Source organism: Heterodontus francisci, chromosome 18 (genome assembly GCF_036365525.1).
Source record: "Heterodontus francisci isolate sHetFra1 chromosome 18, sHetFra1.hap1, whole genome shotgun sequence".
NCBI classification, from domain to species: Eukaryota; Metazoa; Chordata; class Chondrichthyes; order Heterodontiformes; family Heterodontidae; genus Heterodontus; species Heterodontus francisci.
The window spans coordinates 3,839,771-3,860,208 of record NC_090388.1 but is presented as its reverse complement, the minus strand read 5'-3'; the positions used below and the strand labels follow the sequence as shown (position 1 = coordinate 3,860,208).

The window sequence follows — 20,438 nt, the reverse complement described above, 5'->3', positions numbered from 1 at the left end:
TATATTGATAGGATTGGACCAGGAGGAGTGGGAAGAGACATGGATTAGTTGGGCCGAATGGCCTGTTTCTGTGCTGTACATTCTATATAAGTTACTTACAATTCTCTATTGTGCATTCCAAAGTGGGTGCAGGGAGAGAGAGACCTGAGGGATATATGTACAAAAATCATTGAAGGTGACAAGGCGAGTTGAGACAGTGGTTAAGAAGACATTTGGATCCTGGGGTTTATAAATTGAGGCATAGAGTACAAAAGCAAGGAAATTATGATGAACCTTTATAAAACACTGGTTTGGCCTCAACTGGAATATTGTGTCCAATTTTGGGCACCACACTTTAGGAAGGATGTGAAGGCATTGGAGATGGTGCAGAAGAGATTTACAAGAATAATTGCGGGGATGGGGGACTTCTGGTTCATGGATAGATTGGAGAAGCTGGCGTTGTTTTCAGACAATAGAAGATTGAGAGGCGATCTGATAAAGATGTTCAAAATCATCAGGGGTCTGCACAGAGTAGTTAAAGAAACTGTTCCCATTGGTGGAAGGGTTGAGAACCAGAGGACAAAAATTTAAAATGATTGGCAAAAGGCAACATGGGGACATACTTTTTTATTCAGTGAGTGGTTAGAATCTGGAATGCACTACCTGAGAGTATGGTGGAGGCGGGTTCAGTTGTATATGTATCAGTGGTGGGCAAATTATTAGAATCAATTCTGAGAGATAGGATAAACTGCCACTTCGAAAAACACAAGATTAATCAGGGATAGTCAGCATGGATTTGTTAAGGGAAAGTCATGTCTTACTAACTTAATTCGGTTTTTTGAGGAAGTAACAAGAAGGATTGATGAGGGTAGTGCAGTGGATGTGGTCTACATGGATTTTAGTAAGGCATTTGACAAGGTCCTACATGGCAGACTGGTCAGTAAAATGAAAGCCCATGGGATACAGGGGAATGTGGCAGGTTGGATCCAGAATTGGCTCAGGGACAGGAAACAAAGGGCAACGGATGATTTTGTGAATGGAAAGCTGTTTCTAGTGGCGTTCCACAGGGCTCAGTGTTAGGTCCCTTGCTGTTTGTGGTATATATTAATGATTTGGACTTAAATGTGGGAGGCATGCTTGAGAAATTTGTAGATGACACAAAAATTGGCCGTGTAGTTGATAGTGAAGAGGATAACTGTAGACTCCAGAATGATATCAATGGTTTGGTTGAGTGGGCGGAAAAGTGGCAAATGGAATTCAATCCAGAGAAGTGTGAGATAATGCATTTGGGGAGGGCAAATAAAGCGAGGGAATACACAATAAATGGGAGGATATTGAGAGGGGTAGAAGAAGTGAGAGACCTTGGCGGGCTTGTCCACAGGTGCCTGAGGTGGCTGGACAGGTAGCTAGAGTGAAGAAGACATATGGAATGCTTTCCTTTATTGGCTGAGGTATAGCAGGGATGTGATGCTGGAACTGTATAAAATGCTGGTTAGGCCACAGCTGGAGTATTGTGTACAGTTCTAGTCACCACATTACAGGAAGGACATAATTGTTCTGGAGAGAGTACAGAGGAGATTTGAAGAATGTTGTCAGGACTTGAAAGTTGCAGCTATGAGGAAAGATTGGATAGATTAGGGTTGTTTTCCTTAGAAGAGAGGAGGCTAAGGGGTGACTTAATTGAGGTGTACAAAATTATGAGGGGCCTGGATAGAGTAGACAGGAAGGACCTGTTTCCCCTAGCGGAGAGGTCAATTACTAGGGGGCACAGATTTAAGGTGATTGGTAGAAGGATTAGAGGGAACATGAGGAAAAACATTTTCACCCAGAGGGTGGTGGGTGTCTGGAATTCACTGCCAGGAACAGTGGTGGAGACAGAAACCCTCAATTCATTTACAAGGTACCTGGACATGCACCTGAAGTGCTGTAACCTGCAAGGCTACAGACCAGGTGCTGGAAGGTGGGATTAGATTGGGCAGCTAGTTTTTTCAGCCGGCGCAGACACAATGGGCTGAATGGCCTCTTTCTTTGCTGTAAGTTTTCTATGGTTCTAATTGTGGATAATCACCTGAAGGGAATAAAGTTGCAGGGTTATAGGGAAATTGCGGGGGAGTGGGAGTGCCGAGAGCTGGAACAGGTTCAATGGGCTGAATGGCTTCCTTCTGTACTCTAACTGTTCTGTAACTCTTCGATGATTCATACACAATACCATCTTTCCATCCCTCTTTCTGGCAAGTAGCAAGAAATGGTAGAACTATCATGTTGGTGTTTGGTAGGCACTCTACCCCTTTCCTATACTGTAGCAAGTATCATCAAAGCCTAATGCATTACCTTAGCATTAAATTTGAATGGATCTGTGATTGAAAATCATGTTACACATCTGTGATGGTGAGGAGTTTTGCTTGTGAAAGAAGTTTTATATGGAAAAAAAAGACTTGCATTTATATAGCACCTTTCCCAACCACCAGATGTCTCAAAGCACTTTACAGCCAATGAAGCACATGAAGTGTAGCCACAGTTGTAATTTAGGAAATATGGGCCTAACCTGTTGAGACTAGGGTGTGAATTAAAAATTTCAAAACTGAGAGTGATAGATTTTTGTCAGATAAGGTTTTAAGGGTTATGAAAGCGAAGAGGGTGGATGGCAGTTCAACCATGACTCATTGAATGTTGGCACAGGCCCGAGGGGCTGAATGGCCTACTCTTGTTCCTGTGTTTTCATTCCAATCTGATATTAAAAACCTTTCAAAAAACATAGTGTCTCCTGACAATGCGCAGAGTGATTGCCAACGTCATCAGTGTGTCCGAACGTTGGCCAACTTGCCAGAATGAGCCAGCGCACGTGCACAGCGACGTCACCATGTAATGATATCTGAGTGTTACCTCAATCCTCAATGGTTGCGATCGCCTTCATCCACCTCCATCAGTACTCCACTCACTCGTGCGATTGCTGCCTCAGTCGCCGCTTCTCTTCCCTGCTCCCTCCCACAGCCGCCTGTTCGCCGCTCCATCCCGCTGCTCGCTTCCCACCTCGCCGCTCGCTTCCTGCCTCAATGCTACCCCCCACCCCACCGTTCACAACCCGCTCGCTCTCCCACCCCTGCCGCTTCTCTGGGCGGGGAGCAAGTGGCAGGATGGAGTGCTGAGTGGGAGAGAAGCAGCAATCGCAAGAGTGAGCGGGAAACTGAATGTGGCGATTGAGGTGACTATGGTGAGAGGGAGCAGGGTACTGTTGGGGAGGATGTGGAGGTGGCAATTGCGGCCATTGAGGGGCAAGGGTTTTGGGTTCTATTCATTTTTTGTGCCAAATTGAGCAGCGCCATCTTTATTTCTGGCAGCTCCAGAGACATTGCAGACAATGACATTTCAGTGGATGAGGCTGCATTTGCGCGCGTGCCAGTACTGCGCCACCCAGTGGCTGCATTGTCATCAAACACGGCCTTCAAAAAAAGTGTCCCCTGGTCTTAGTTAAAGTTCAAATCCATAAATTTCCTAATGAGAAACATATGGACCAACAATGAGTGTAGGGTTTGACTGTAAAAATGATTGCTGAAATTAAATAGTTACACAATTGATTTCTAAAGTTAAATCCAGTCCAGTGTCAGTGAGAACATCTCTCCATGGGGAGAATTCTCTCCGTCCAAGCATTGTGGCTTCAAGCTCCAATCCGGGTTTTCTGAATAACATTCCTTCTTAATGGGGCCGTATTAGTCCATCCATGGTCTCGCCCCTCCCTATCTCTGTGACTTCCTCCAGCCCCTAATCCTGCAAGATCTCTGTGCTCCTCCAGTTCTCTTAGCCATGGCTCCGTTGGTAGCACTATTGCCTCTGAGATGCAAGGTTCCAGGTTCCAGTCTCACTGCAGGACTGGAGCACAAAAGTCAAGGCTCACACTCCAGTACAGTACAATACTGAGGGAGTGCTGCACTGTTGGAGTTGCCCTCTTTCGGATGAGATGTTAAACCAAAGCCTCGTCTGCCCTCTCAGGTGGTTATAAAAGATCCCATGGTGCTACATTAAAGAAGTGATGGGAGTTATCCCTGTTTCTCCTGGATAATATTTATCTATCAATCAACATCACAAAACTGATGATGTGGTCATTATCACTTTGCTGTTTGTGGGAGCTTACTGTGTGCAAATTGGCTGCCACATTTCCTACATTACAAAAGTGACAATACTTCATTGGCTATTAAAGCACTTCAAGATGTCATGAGGTTATGAAAAGTGCTAAAGAACAGCAAATCTTTCCTTTTTTCTTTCAATATTATTTGTTCCACCTTTGGGGCCATGCCTTCTGCTGCGTAGGTCCTAAATTCTGTAATTCCCTTCCAAACCTCTCTGCCTCCTCACCTCTCTCTCCTCCATTAAGACAGTCCTTAAAACCTACCTCTGACTAAGCTTTTGGTCACCTGCCCTAATATCACCTTATGTGGCTCAGCGGCACATTTGGTTTGATAATGCTTCTGTGAAGCGCCTTGGAACATTAAAGGTGCTATATAAATGCAAGTTGTTAAAGCAGTAGATAATGTTTCTGGGTGGTGTGATCGGGTGCTACTCTTTTAATTCACTTAAGCCTATTTGTCCCCATTTTGTTTTAATCAGTTTTTGTGTGTGTCAAATTGAAGGATGTTAAATGCTGCTGTTTATGGTCAGGCAGTTTCAGATCAGCAATAACACACTGACCTCCAGCATAAACTCCTCTACTCTGCTGCCTCAATGACTCTTAACCCCAGCCTTAGCAAAGTTCAAGTGTTTGAAATAAATCTGAAATATTATTCAGTAAAAGTTTTTTTGTTTTCTTTTCCAGGAAACTCCTCGAACTACAAGCCGATGGAAAAGGTAAAGAAAACTTTTCATAAAGTGCCAGTTTTATATTAACCCTTGCACCTTAATACATTGCACCTACAATTTTACCTGGCAGCCAGTGCTCGACTGAGTGGATCCAAGATCAAACCCAACCTCCAATGAGACTCTTGCTATTGTTTCTTTTGCTGCTCCTTCCAAACAAGTCCCACTGCTAGTTTTGACAGATCATTAGCTGCAATACTATATTGAATTGAGGTCACTCCTGGCTGGTTATAAGGAGGGAGAGTTGGCGAGGGATCTCCTTTGGATTGTACTTCACCATATGCTCACTGGTGTTGTCAGGTTCACTCTCCTGCTTACCCTTTACATTGAGTTGTTCAACCAGGGACAAAAATAGCTGTAAACAAACAGAAAAATACCAACCCCACGTACTGGGTTATATATAATATAAATATGATTTAATATAACATAAACATATAATATAATAATATATAATAATTGACTTCCCAAATTTCCAGACCAAAAAGATCCCAGGCTAATCCGGCTGGTGCAAAGTTAGTTGATTTCAGTTGGCACAGTTCAGTTGACCCGGGTTCAATTCTGGGTACTGCCTGTGTGGAGTTTGCAAGTTCTCCCTGTGTCTGCGTGGGTTTCCTCCGGGTGCTCCGGTTTCCTCCGACATGCCAAAAGACTTGCAGGTTGATAGGTAAATTGGCCATTATAAATTGCCCCTAGTATAGGTAGGTGATAGGGAAAATATAGGGACAGGTGTGGATGTGGTAGGAATATGGGATTAGTGTAGGATTAGTATAAATGAGTGGTTGATGATTGGCACAGACTCGGTGGGCCGAAGGGCCTGTTTCAGTGCTGTATCTCTAAACTAAACTAAAAAAACAAAACTAAACTATGGCTCAGTGGGTCGCACTCTTTTCCCTCTGAGTCAGAAGATTGTGGTTTCAAATTCCACCCCAGAGACTTAAGCACATAATCCAGTCTGATACTCCCAGTGCAGTACTGAGGGGGTGCTACACTGCCGGAGGTGCCACCTTTTAGATGAGATGTTAAACCGAGTCCCCTCCTGCCTTCTCAGGTGGACGCAAAAGATCCCGTGACACTGTTTGAAGAAGAGCAGGGGAGTTACCCCTGCTAGACCATACTCAGGCTTGGGCTGATAAGTGGCAAGTAGCATTCATGCCACACAAATGCCAGGCAATGACCATTGTTATGTTGGAGGTGGGAGGAGTGCACCGTCTTTCTCTAGTTCCATATCTCCACAGGTCACAACATATATTTAAATATTTACCCAGTTACCGATATGGTTAATCATATACTCTTCATCCCAGACTAAAATACACTAACCAGGTTTCTTGAATAAATAACAAAATTATCAGTTTATTATCAAATAAGACTTATCCAGTAAAGATGCAAAACATTAGCAGACAGATTGAAATATGAAAGTTCCCTTTTTAAATACCCAACACACACACACATAACACACTCTGGTTAAAAAGAAAAAAATTCTCTGCAGAGGCGTTTTACAAAACAAAGACAAAAAAGAATACTTTGGCAAATACTTGTTAATCCTTGAAGAAAATGGATGAGATATGTCGTGTCCCAAAAATGGTATACAGTTTGCCATCCAATTACACATAGAACGGTCACTGGGATCTTTTTGGAGCAGTTCTTTTCAGGTGGCGTCAAGAGTTAATCTGGCAGCTTTCTAGGAGCTTCTCAGGAGAAATGCAGCACCAGGGGTTTTAGCTCTCACGCAGTGGATTCACAGGGTTTTTTTCAAAGAAGTAGAGAAAGAGGAGCTGCGTGTTTCTTTTCAGCAGGCTTCAAAATCGTCCACATCCCATCTGAACCGAAACAATATCCCAAAAGCGAAACCTCCTGACTACCATAAATCTTGACATGTCACTTCTCCGTAAACATCTCCCCCAAGTCACCAAGGTTTCTGTTGCTTATTGAGCTTAATGCATGTGACATCCAGTAAAGGTTTGTTTTCAAACAAGACATCCCAGTGACCCTTGTGAAAAAAAAACACATCCGTGGAATCATTTTCAGTTTTCCAAATGAACCAATGTCCATGATTCTAAAATACGAGTCCTCAAAGTAATATTTTAAAATAAAAAGCACTTTCATAACACCATCTCCAACAAGAGAGAATCTAACCATCTCTCCTTGACATTCAGTGGCACTACCATCACTGAATCCCCAAGTATCAATATCCTGGGAGTTACCATTGACTAGAAATTGAACTGGAGTAGCCACATAAGTACTGTTGCTATAAGAGCAGGTCAGAGGCTGGGAAATCTGTGGCGAATATCTCATCCACTGTCTCCCACTACCTGTCTAACATCTACAAGGCACAAGTCAGGAGTGTGATGGAATACTCTCCACTTGCCTGGATGGGTGCAGCTCCAACAACACTCAGAAAGCTCGACACCATCCAGGACAAAGCAGCCCACTTGATTGACACCCCATCCACCACCGTAAACATTTACCATCTGCGACTCACCATGCCTCCTTCGACAGCACCTTCCAAACCTGTGACCTCTTCCACCAAGAAGGACAAGGGCAGCAGATGCCGTGGAAACACTACCACCTGCAAGTTTCCCTCCAAGCCATACACCATCCTGACTTGGAACTATATCACCGTTCCTTCACAGTCGCTGGGTCAAAATCCTGGAACCCCTCGCCCTAATAGTACTGTGGGTTTACCCACACGAGATGGACTGCAGCAGTTCAGGAAGGCAGCTCACCACCGCCTTCTCAAGGGCAATTAGGGATGGGCAACAAATGCTGGCCTGGCCAGTGATGCCCACATCCCATGAAATGAATAAAAAAAAGTAGGCAATTTAGAGGGGATTTGAGGGGAAAGTTTTTCATCCAGAGGATGGTGAGGGTCTGGAACTCTCTGCCTGTGTGGATGGTCAAATACCAGAATGGCAAGGTTTTGTCCAAGGTTCAAGAGGTATGAGCTGAGGGTTTTTGCCTCAACCTCCCTTTCAAGCAGGGTGTTCCAGATCCCCACCACCCTCTAGGCGAAAAGCTTCTCCTCAACTCCCCTCTAATCCTTCTGCCAATTACTTTAAATCTGTGCCTCCTGATTATTGACCTTTCTGCTAAGGGAAATAGGTCCTTCCTATCCACTCTATCTTGGCTCCTATATATACCTCCACATATCTCCACTGTCTCTGTCCTTTTTATAATATCGTGACCAAAACTGTACACAGCACTCCAAATGTGGTAAATCATGTTAATCTTAATTACTTTGTGTTCAGTGTTCCCTAACGGGTGGCATGACTTGCATTTTTTGTACTTTGTGTTATTTATGACTAGCAGGTAGAGCTGACTGCAACCTCTTGTGATTTCTGTCAAGCACTGAGTCACGAATCAGTCATGTATTACATTAACAGCAGAGCCTGGAGACAACTTGGGGTTTTCCCACTTAACATTAGATTGTTTGACTTTGCCCATTGAAGTAACTTTTCTGTTCTTTAAAGAGAGAAGATTAGTGAAATTTCCTTGCTCCTTATTCTGCCTTGGAGGTCTAGAAGCATTCCCTTGTTGTTAGCTCACATTCATGTTACTGATGTGGTTTGTTACGTAATAAAAACCGAATCACAGAATTATTGCAGCACAGAAGGAGGCCATTCAGCCCATCGTGTCCGCACCGGCTTTCCAAAAAAGCAATTCACTTAATGCCCCTCCCCCGCCTTCTCCCCATAACCCTGCACATTCTTCCTTTTCAGATAACAACTGACTCCCTTTTGAATGCCTCAATTAAACCTGCCTCCACCCCACACTCAGACAGTGCATTCCAGACCTTAATCACTGGCTGGAAATACTCAGCAGGTCTGGCAGCATCTGTGGAGAAAGAAGCAGAGTTAACGTTTCAGGTCTTTTATCAGAAATGGGAAAAGTTTAGAGATGCATTTTTCTAAGTTCTTTCACCTTCCAGGTGTCCCGATGTATTTGGCTGCACCACTTCCTTGTCTGAATATTTTATAGCCCCTGTAATCAGGTTTCCCTTGTCTGGGCATCCTGAGACCTTAAATCATGCCTTTGTGTTCTTGATTCCAATTCTGTTAGTCAGCCGAAGGCACAAGCACATCTTTGTCGTTCGATTCACCAAACAAAACACACCTACTTCAACACAAAAGCAAAATACTGTAGATGCTGGAAATACTCAGCAGGTCAGGCAGCATCTGTGGAGAGTTAATGTTTCAGGCTGATGATATTTCATCAGAACGCATCGACTGGAACCATTAACTCTGTGTCTCCATAAATGCTGCCAGACCCACTGAGTATTTTCAGCATTTTCTGTTTTTATTTCAGATTTCCAGCATCTGCAGTATTTTGCTTCACTCAACCTATGACCAGTTATTTTGGAGCTCAATCCCCATGGTCCTAGTGGCCTCTATCTTCTGGAGTGGATTTTTTTTCATTCCTTCATGGGATGTGGGCGTCGCTGGCAAGGCCAGCATTTATTGCCCATCCCTAATTGCCCTTGGGAAGGTGGTGGTGAGCTGCCTTCTTGAACCGCTGCAGTCTATCTGGTGTAGGTACACCCACAGTGCTGTTAGGAAGGGAGTTCCAGGATTTTGACCCAGCGACAGTGAAGGAACGGTGATATAGTTCCAGGTCAGGATGGTGTGTGACTTGGAGGGGAACTTGCAGGTGGAGGTTGTTACCAGGAATCTGCTGCCCTTGTCTTTCCAGGTGGTAGAGGTCACAGGTTTGGAAGGTGCTGTTGAAGGAGCCTTGGTGAGTTGCTGCAGTGCATCTTGTAGATGGTACACACTGCTGCCACTGTGCGTCGGTGGTGGAGGGAGAGAATGTTTAAGGTGGTGAATAGGGTAGCCATCAAGTGGGCTGCTTTGTCCTGGATGGTGTCGAGCTTCTTGAGTGTTGTTGGAGCTGCACCCATCCAGGCAAGTGGAGAGTATTCCATCACACTCCTGACTGATTCCTGGAATGAAAAGGTTATCTTATGAGGAAAGGTTGGACAGGTTGGCTCTGTATTCATTGGAGTTTAGAAAGATGAGAGGTGATTTTATTGAAACATATAAAATCCTGAGGGGACTTGACAGGGTGGATGTTGAAAGGATGTTTCCCCTGTGGGAGAGACTAAAACTAGGGGGCACAGTTTAAAAATAATGGGTTGGGCCTAGGACACTACCCTGAGGAACTCCTGCAGTGATGTCCTGGAACTGAGATGATTGACCTCCAACAATCACAACCATCTTCCTTTGTGCCATGTATGACTCCAACCAGCAGAGAATTTTTCCCCCTGATTCCCATTTAAGACAGAGATGAGGAGAAATGTTTTCTCTGAGGGTAGTGAGTCTGTGGAACACTCTTCCCTGGAGAGCGATGGAGGCCAGATCATTGAATGTTTTTAAGGCAGAAGTAGACAGATGTTTGCCAAACAAGAGAGTGAAAGGGTATCAGGGGTGGGCAAGAAAGTGGAGTTGTGTCCACAAACAGGTCAGCCATGATCTTATGAAATGGAGGAGCAGGCTTGAAAGGCCGAATAGCCTACTCCTGCTCCTTGTTCATATTTGCCTTGTAGATGGTGGACAGGCTTTGGGGAGACAGGAAGTGAGTTACTCGCCGCAGAATTCCCAGCCTCTGACCTGCGCTTATAGTCACGGTATTTATATGGCTACTCCAGTTCAGTTTCTGGTCAATGGTAACCCCCAGGATGTTGATAGTGGGAGATTCAGCGATGGTAATGCCGTTGAATATCAAGGGGAGATGGTTAGATTCTCTCTTGTTTGAGATGGTCATTGCCTGCTACTTGTGTGGCGCGAATGTTACTTGCCACTTATCAGCCCAAGCCTGAATATTGTCCAGGACTTGCTGCATATGGACACAGACTTGTTCAGTATCTGAGGAGTCACGATTGGTGCTGAACATTGTGCAATCATCAGCAAACATCCCCACATTTGACTTTATGATTGAAGGAAGGTCATTGATGACGTAGCTGAAGATGGTTGGGCCTAGGACACTACCCTGAGGAACTCTTGCAGTGATGTCCTGGAACTGAGATGATTGACCTCCAACAATCACAACCATCTTCCTTTGTGCCATGTATGACTCCAACCAACAGAGAATTTTTCCCCCCGATTCCCATTGACTCCAGTTTTGTTAGGGCTCCTTGATGCCATACTCGGTCAAATGCTGCCTTGATGTCGAGGGCAGTCACTCTCACCTCACCTCTTGAGTTGAGCTCTTTTGTCTATGTTTGAACCAAGGCTGTAATGAGGTCAGGAGCTGAGTGGCTCTGGCGGAACCCAAACTGGGTATCACTGAGCAGGTTATTGCTGTGTAAGTGCCACTTGGTTAGCACTGTCAATAGCACCTTCCATTACTTTGCTGGCGATCAAGAGTGGACTGATGGGGCGGTAAAAGACTGGATTGGATTTGTCCTGCTTTTTATGGACAGGACATACCTGGGCAATTTTCCACATTGTGGGGTAGGTGCCAGTGTTGTTGATGTACAGGAACAGCTTGGCTAGGGCCGTGGCTAGTTCTGGAGCACAAGTCTTCAGTACGACAGCTGGGATGTACACTTCATCACACCCTGAATACATTTTCATTCCAATCCTCTGAGATAAGCCAAGTTTCTGATATTCCTACCATGTCATAGCTACGAGAACATCCTCCAGATCTAGCATTTTATTTCTAATTTTACTAACAGGCAAATGTATATATTTTAACGTAGATTTGCCTCCTTTCACAGTGTATCTGCTCTTTCCATCCTCAGCTGTTGAAAAAAAGAATGAAAGGCTAGCATTTCTACTATCATAGGATGTTCCAAAATGCTTTACAGTGAATGAAGTTGTTTTGCAGTGTAGTCACTGTTGCAATTTAGGAAACACAATAACCAGTTTGCTCACAGGAAGCTCTCCCAGATGCCAAGCTGCGAATGACCAGACTCTTTTTGAGTGATGTTGGTTGAGGAATAAACAAACACTTCCTCAGTGCTCCTCTTCGATATAGTTCCAGGGGATCTGTAACATCCACCTGAGAGAGCAGATAGGGCCTCAGTTTAATGTCTGATTAAGAAAGACAGCCCCTCTGACAGTGCAGCACTCCCTCAGTACTGCACTGGGAGTGTCGGCCTGGATTTTGTGCTCAAGTCTCTGGAGTGGGACTTGAATCCACAGTTTTCTGAATCGGGGGCAAGAGTGCTACCCACTGAGCTTCGGCCAACACAGCAGTGAAGGCAGATATTTACACACCTTGGTGCATTGACTGACCTCTCCCTCAGGATACCATTCTGAAGCTGCTTTCATTCAGTAATGCACATTAATTTGTAATATTGTATAGCGCCCAAAGCATCTTTATTCTGCTGCAGTTTACTTCCGGTTAAAGTTTGAAGTCTTCACTTGTCCACCCACAGCACGAACGCTCCTGAAGAAGATATCGCAGTGTATTCAAGCAGCAGCCGATATTCTGGTCGAGCAGAGAGACCCGGTTACAATCGCTATGGAAACACTTCAAGTTCCACTTTGAGCAGTACATTAGAGAAGAAATTGGAAGAATTTGAAAAGGTACATGGTGGTGCAGCAGTGATTCTGTGCTGTAGTGTGCGAGAGAAATATTCTGGTTGGACATGCATGAGGCTTTATCCATTTGTTCTCCCTTTCAAGTGCAGTCCACCAGCACTGACATTGTCTGTGTTTTAGATTAGATTAGAGATACAGCACTGAAACAGGCCCTTCGGCCCACCGAGTCTGTGCCGAACATCAACCACCCACTTATACTAATCCTACACTAATCCCATATTCCTACCAAACATCCCTTCCTGTCCCTATATTTCCCTACCACCTACCTACACTAGTGACAATTTATAATAGCCAATTTACCTATCAACCTGCAAGTCTTTTGGCTTGTGGGAGGAAACCGGAGCACCCGGAGAAAACCCACGCAGACACAGGGAGAACTTGCAAACTCCACACAGGCAGTACCTGGAATCGAACCCGGGTCCCTGGAGCTGTGAGGCTGCGGTGCTAACCACTGCGCCACTGTGCCGTCCCAGGCAGCTGCCTATATCTGACAAATAACACTGACCATTCACCATTACCATTGGAGTCGATCACAATGGCGTCACTTGAACTATATAAATCACACTGATTGGGCAGTTCACAAAGCTTTGCACCTTGTAAAAGTAAAATTTCTTTCCATAAAATGCCTGTCTTTGAGCTTGTTCATGATTTCTGTGACTTGGATCGAGAAATACCACCACCTCTGGTGTCCTCACGGCACCTCACCCCATCCCGGGGCCTCTCGAACTCCTGTGACGGCCACAAACACTTCAATTGACACATGGACCAGTTAGAGCCAGACATTGCTCGGAGCAATGGTGACTCTGTCCAGTAGCTTATCAAACTCCTCGTTGCTGATAATTCTATTCTGTCTCCTTATTTATTCCCCTCTGCCCCTCTCTCCCTACTGCAATCCCCTTTCTGCTCTTGCTGCCCCTCCTTGGCCTCCTCCCTTCCCCACCTTTGCTTCCCCTTCACCTTCCCCTTCCCCCTCCTCTTCCTCTTCTCCCTCTCCTTCCTCTTCTCCCTCTCCTTCCCCTCTCCCCTTCTCTGTACCCCTCTTATCTGTCTGCCTCCCTCCTTCCCCTCTTTATCCTGCCCCTCTTGTTTGCCCTTGCTGCTCTCCCTCTCTCTCCCCGTCTCCTCCTTCTGCCCCTTCTCCTCCCCTTCCCTCCCTGCCTAACTCTCCCTCCCCTAATTATCTCCTCCTTTCACTTTTATTTCTCTCTCTACTTTCTCTGCCTCTCTATATCCCCTTCCCTTTCTCTTCCTTCTCTCTACCCCTCTGTCTTCTGCCCTGTGCTCTCTGCCCCCCTCTCTTTCTCTCTCTTTCTCTTTTTCTCTCTCTTGGTCTTTCTCTGTCTCTCTCATGGTATAATTTGCCATGTTTGAACTTTCATGCTTTATGAAAACTTTCAAGTCCATAGAAAGTTTTCCAACTGAAAGTTGTGTCTGTAATAGCAAGGCAGTGAGACTTAGTTTGTTGTTGTATTAGTGGGGCACAGAAACAGCAAAGGGCTATACAGTTCAGAAGGTGGCTGCAGGAACAACTCTTAAAAACGAAGAAAGAGTAACAAAGCAATTAGAGTAAATGAACAACAGGTTTTTTTTAGACTTAAATGTTTCAGCATTTTTTTTCCAGATCCTGAAGTACACATGAAAAATTGATTTATTTTAAATGTAAACTGAATGCAATTAACGTGAATTTTCTTCTGTTACCAGGAGCTGACCAAGGAGAGACAGGAAAATCAAAAACTAGTCAAACTACTACAGGATAGAGATGATCTTATTGGGAAGCTGAAGGAAGAAATTGATCTTCTTAACAGAGTAAGAACCATTCGTTAGAAAAACTTCTTGTCGTAGGATTGAAAAAAATATTATTGTTAAAGGGGCCGTAGACTTCAAATTGCATGGCTGTTCCAATTTAGGGTAGGGCTGTCCTTCACCTCACCTAGGATGAGAATCAATGGAGATCTAGTATTGAATCTGTGTAACATATGTGCTGTATGTGCGTGTGAGCGGCGTTTGTGTGTGAGACATGAGGGTTTGTGTGCAGGCATGTTTGCGAGAGACATGCGTGTTTCTGTGTGAGTGATAGATGTGTGTTTGTGCACGTGTGATGTGTTTGGCAGTTTGCAGTGGGAGGATGTGAACCGTAATCTCAATAGGCATAAACCACATCCAGTCATTTACCATCCTCAAGTGACAATTAACTTTTAATCCTTCCCAGCAACATCTGCTTTATTGGAATTATTTGCTCTGGTGATTCAGTTTAATTGACCCACATGACTAGAATTGTGTTCACTTGTCCAACCTCGTTTGTTGAAAGACAGACACTTATTGCAGACATTTCTTTGAAGAGAGAGGGGGAAAAGATCTTGTTTTTTTTCGGGTTTTGGATTTCTTTTACAGCAAATAATTCTTTCTGAAAGTGAGACTGAAAATATTAAATTAACACTTGCATGTAATGGGTGTTTAAAATGATTAGTCATAAGTCAGAAGGCATGCTCACTAGAGAAAACTATTCCATTTTGTGTTTGTTCAGCAGCCAAATTGAGTCCTGGAATGTCTAGGGAAGCACAGAGACTGGTCACTTTTGATCTTTTAATCACGCTTCACTTCCTCTCTGTAATCGGAGTTTAGTCGTACAAGGGCATGGAAAAATAATTTGCTGCAGAGTGGAGGAACTATGCACTGCACATTGTCTTTGAATCATAGCATCAAAGAACGCTACAGCACAGAAGGAGGCCATTCAGCCCATTGTGCCTGTGCCAGCTCTTTGAAAGAATTATCCAATTAGCCCCACACCCCTGCTCTTTCCCCATGGCCCTGTAAATCTTTTCCCTTCCAAGTATTTCTCCAATTCTCTTTGAAAGTTACCACTGAATCTGCTTCCACCGCCCTTTCAGGCAGTTAAAAAAGTTTCCTCATGTCGCCTCTGGTTCTTTTCCCAATTACTTTTGTTACGACCAAGGTGGGAGGAGTGAACTGTCTTTTCTAGAATCATAGGAAGTTTAAGGCACAGAAAGAGGCCACTCGGTGGGCTTATAATGAATATTAGTAGACCGCCTATCCCCAGAGATGGAGACAGCTACCTCGACTACACTTCTTCACACCCTACCTCCTGTAAGGACTCCATTCCATTCTCCCAGTTTCTCCGTCTCCGACACATCAGCTCTGATGATGCAACCTTCCATGACAGCGCTTCTGATATGTCTTCCTTTTTCCTCAACCGAGGATTCACCCCCACTGTGGTTGACAGGGCCCTCAACCGTGTCTGGCCCATTTCCCGCACCTCTACCCTCACCCCTTCCCCTCCCTCCCAGAATCGCAACAGGGTTCCCCTTGTCCTCACTTTCCACCCCATCAGCCTCCATATCCAAAGGATCATCCTCCGCCATTTCCGCCACCTCCAGCGTGATGCCACTGCCAAAGGCATCTTCCCCTCCCTTCCCCTGTCAGCATTCCGAAGGGATTGTTCCCTCCGCGACACCCTGGTCCACTCCTCCATTACCCTCACCACCTCGTCCCCGTCCCAGGGCACCTTCCCCTGCAATCGCAGGAGGTGTAATATCTGCCAATTTACCTCCTCTCTCCTCACTATCCCAGGCCCCAAACACTCCTTTCAGGTGAAGCAGCAATTTACTTGTACTTCTTTCAATGTAGTATACTGTATTCACTGCTCACAGTGTGGTCTCCTCTACATTGGGGAGACCAAACACAGACTGGGTGACCGCTTTGCGGAACACCTCCGCTCAGTCCGTAAGCAGGACCCTGAGCTTCCGGTTGCTTGCCATTTCAACACACCCCCCTGTTCTCATGCTCACATCTCTGTCCTGGGATTGCTGCAGTGTTCCAGTGAACATCAATGCAAGCTCGAGGAACAGCATCGCATTTACCGATTAGGCACACTGCAGCCTGCCGGACCGAACATTGAGTTCAATAATTTCAGAGCATGACGGGCCCCCCATTTTACTTTTATCTTTAGTTATTTTTTGTGTTTATTTTATTTTAGTTTGTTCAGTTTGTTTCTACTGTGCCTACCCACTTTTTTCATGTTTGTGCTTGTGACTACTCAGTTTTCAGTCCATTAACACCCTCTCTGTACTAATGCTTTGTCTTTCAACACACCAATAACATATTGTTTGCCTTTGTTCCATGACCTTCTGGTCAGTTATTCTGTGACCTTGTCCTATCTACACTTTCTCTTTTTTATATCTTTTGCCCCACCCCCGCTTTACTTGCTTAAAATCTTTTACATTTCTTATATCTGCCATTTCTGAAGAAGGGTCACTGACCTGAAACGTTAACTCTGCTTCTCTCTCCACAGATGCTGCCAGACCTGCTGAGTTTTTCCTGCACTTTCTGTTTTTATTTCAGATTTCCAGCATCCGCAGTACTTTGCTTTTATTTTACTCCCTGATCTTGTATTCTATACCTCGGCTAATAAAGGAAAGGATTCCATATGTCTTCTTAACCACCTTGTCGACCTGTCCTGCTACCTTCAGGGATCTGTGGACATTCACTCCAAGGTCCCTCACTTCCTCTACACTTCTCAGTATTTTTCCATTAATCGTGTATTCCTTTGCCTTGTTTGACCTCCCCAGATGCATCACTTCACACTTCTCCAATTTGAATTCCATTTGCCACTTTTCTGCCCATCTGATCAGACCATCAATATCTTCCTGCAGCCTACAGCTATCCTCCTCGTTATCTACCACACGGCCAATCTTTGTGTCGTCTGCAAATTTCTTGATCATGCTCCGTACATTCATGTCCAAATCGTTAATATACACCACAAAAAGCAGGGGACCCAGTACTGAGCCCTGTGGAATGCCACTGGAAACAGCCCTCCAGTCGCTAAAACACCCATCAACAATTACCCTTTGTTTCCCGCCACTGAGCCAATTTTGTATCCACCTTGCTGCATTTCCCTGGATCTCATGGGATTTTATTTTTTTAACCAATCTGCCATGTGGGACCTTGTCAAAAGCCTTGCTAAAATCCATGTAGATCACATCAACTGCACTACCCTCATCTATCTTCCTTGTTACTTCAGAAAATTCGATCAAGTTGGTCAAACAAGATTTTCCCTTAACCGATTCCTGCTGACTATCCTTGATTAACCTGTGCCTTTCTAAGTGACAGTTTATCCTGTCTCTCAGGATATTCCAATAATTTTCCCACTACTCAGGTCAGACTGACTGGCCTGTAATTATTCGGTCTATCCTTTGCTCCCTTTTTAAACAGAGGTACAATGTTAGCAATTCTCCAATCCTCCAGCACCGCACCTGTATCCAGTGAGGACTGGAAAATGATGGTCAGACCCTCTGCTATTACCTCTCTTGCATCTTTTTACAACCTAGGATACATTTCGTCCGGCCCTGGTGATTTATCAACTTTCAAGGATGCTAATCCCATTAATACTTCCTCTCTCCCTATGTTTATTACATCCAATACTTCACACTCTTCCTCCTTAACTGCAATATCTGCATCGTCCCCCTCTTTTGTGAAGACAGACGCAAAGTATTCATTAAGAACCATACCAATATCTTCCGCTCCTACACATTGGTTACCTTTTTGGTCTTTTATGGGCCCTACTCTCTCCTTAGTTATCCTCTTACTCTTAATGTATTAATAAAACATCTTTGGGTTCACCTTGATTTTGCTTGCCAATATTCTTTCATGCCCTCTCTTTGCTTCCCTAATTTCCTTTTTGATTTCACCCCCCCACTTCCTATACTCCTCTCAGCTTTTTGTAGTATTGCATTCTCGGTGTCGGACATAAGCTTTCCTTTTCTGCCTTATCTTACCCTGTAGGCTCCTTGACATCCATGGGGCTCTAGATTTGGCCTCCTCACCCTTTTTCTTTGTGGGAACATGTTTACTCTGACTCCCTTGAATCTCCCCTTTGAATGCCTCCCACTGCTCTGACACTGATTTACCTTCAAGTAGCTGTTTCCAGTCCACTTTTGCTAAATCCCTCCTCAGTTTAGTAAAATTGACCTTGCCCCAATTGAGAACTCTAACTCCTGTTCTATCTTTGTCCTTTTCCATAATTATGTTAAAACTGATTGAATTATGATCACTACCACCAAAATGCTTTCCCACTGCCACTCCTTCCACCTGCCCATCTTCATTTCCTAAAACTAAGTCTAAAACTGTCCCCTCTCTTGTTGGACTTGATACATACTGGGCAAAAAGGTTCTCCTGAATGTACCTCAAGAATTCTGCTCCCTCATTTCATTTCACACTAAAACTATCCCAGTTAATGTTGGGGTAATTAAAATCCCCTATTATTTCTGCCCTATTGTTCTTGCACTTCTCAGAGATTTGCCTACATATCTGCTCTTCTATCTCCCTCTGACTGTTTGGGGGTCTATAGTACACTCCTAGCAGTGTGATTGCCCCTTTTTTGTTCCTTAGCTCAATCCATATGGCCTCATTTAATGAACCTTCCAACATATCATCCCTCCTCACAGCTGTAATAGTTTCCTTGACCAAAATTGCCACTCCCTCTGCTTTCTTATCCCCCTCCCTATCACGCCTGAAAACCCTGTAACCAGGAACGTTGAGCTGTCATTCCTATCCCTCCTTAAGCCATGTTTCTGTAATAGCTATGATATCATACTGCCACATGTCTATCTGTGCCCTCAGCTCATCTGCTTTATTTGCTATACTCCTTGCATTGAAATAGATACCCTTGAGCACTGCCAAACTCTTTTTTTTATTTTTTAACCCTCGTTTCCTCTGTCTTCCAAACTCATTCATTCATTTTATGCCTTCCATAGGTCCCCATCCCTCTGCCAAACTAGTTTAAACCCTCCCTAACAGCACTAGCAAAATGTCCCGCAAGAAACTCAGTCCCAGCTCTGTTCAGGTGCAACCCGTCCGGCCTGTGCAGGTCCCATCTCCCCCAGAACTGGTCCCAGTGTCCCAGGAATCTGAAGCCCTCCCTCCTGCACCATCTTTCCAGCCACGCATTCATCTGTCTTATCCTTCTATTTCTATACTCACTTGTGCGTGGCACTGGGAGTAATCCGGAGATTATTACTTTTGAGGTCCTGCTTGCTAATTTCTTACCTAGCTCCCTAAATTCTGACTGCAGGACCACATCCCTCTTTCTACTTATGTCGTTGGTTCTGATGTGGACCACGACTGCTGGCTGTTCCCCCTCCCCCTTCAGGATGCTCTGCAGCCGCTCAGTGACATCCTTGACCCTGGCACCAGGGAGGCAACACACCATGCTGGATTCACGTCTGCGGCCATAGAAACGCCTGTCTGTTCCCCTGACTATTGAATCACCTATCACTATGGCTCTTCCTGTCTTCCCTGTACCCCTCTGTGCAGCTGAGCCACCCGTGGTGCCATGGACTTGGCTCTGGCTGCTCTCCCCAGATGAAGCATCGCTTTCCTCAGTATTCAGAACTGAATACCTGTTGGAGACTGAGATGCACTCAGGGGTCTCCTACTCTACCTGCCTGATTCTTTTTGACTGTTTTGTGGTCACCCATTCCCTCTCTCCCTGCATACTTTTAAGCTGTGGGGTGACCACATCTCTAAACATGCTATCCACGTAGCTCTCATCCTCATGAATGTACCGCAGTGTCACCAGCTGCCGCTCAAGTTCCAAAGCCCAGAGCTCAAGCTGCTTCAATTGACGACACCTCCTGCACAAATGGTTCTCCAGGATACGGGAAGCATCCTGGAGCTCCCACATAGCACAGGAGGTGCACTCTCGAGGTTGAAGCAACCCTGCCATTCCTTTATTTATTAGTTGACCCTTTGCTACTGCTAAAAAAAACCTTACCAAAATTACAACAGCTTAGAATTATTAATAAAACCTTACTAGTACTGATAAATCCTACTAAAAATCAATACAGTTCACTAGTTAAAATCAACCTTACTCAAAGAAAAATACCAGCTACTCACTTGTTCCTTATTATTAAGCTATTCACACACACACCCTAACAGTAGTGTACAAACCCAGCTATTTAAAGTTAGTCCCTAACAGCAGTTACTCACCAACCAATCACCTTGCAGCTTTCCTGTGACGTCACTGCTCACTTTGTTTTCAACCTCCGGCGCCTG

General features: G+C 44.7%; 1 protein-coding gene across 2 annotated transcripts in view; it reads left to right on the top strand.

The window, feature by feature from the left end:
- Positions 1–20,438, top strand: part of pawr (PRKC, apoptosis, WT1, regulator) — a 156,618-nt gene that overhangs the window by 128,051 nt on the left and 8,129 nt on the right. For both annotated transcript variants that reach the window (XM_068050107.1, XM_068050106.1), the window contains exons 4-6: positions 4,787–4,818; positions 12,203–12,353; positions 14,070–14,174. In XM_068050107.1, coding sequence (XP_067906208.1) covers positions 4,787–4,818; positions 12,203–12,353; positions 14,070–14,174 — 288 coding nt within the window. The remainder of the gene's footprint in view (positions 1–4,786; positions 4,819–12,202; positions 12,354–14,069; positions 14,175–20,438) is intronic.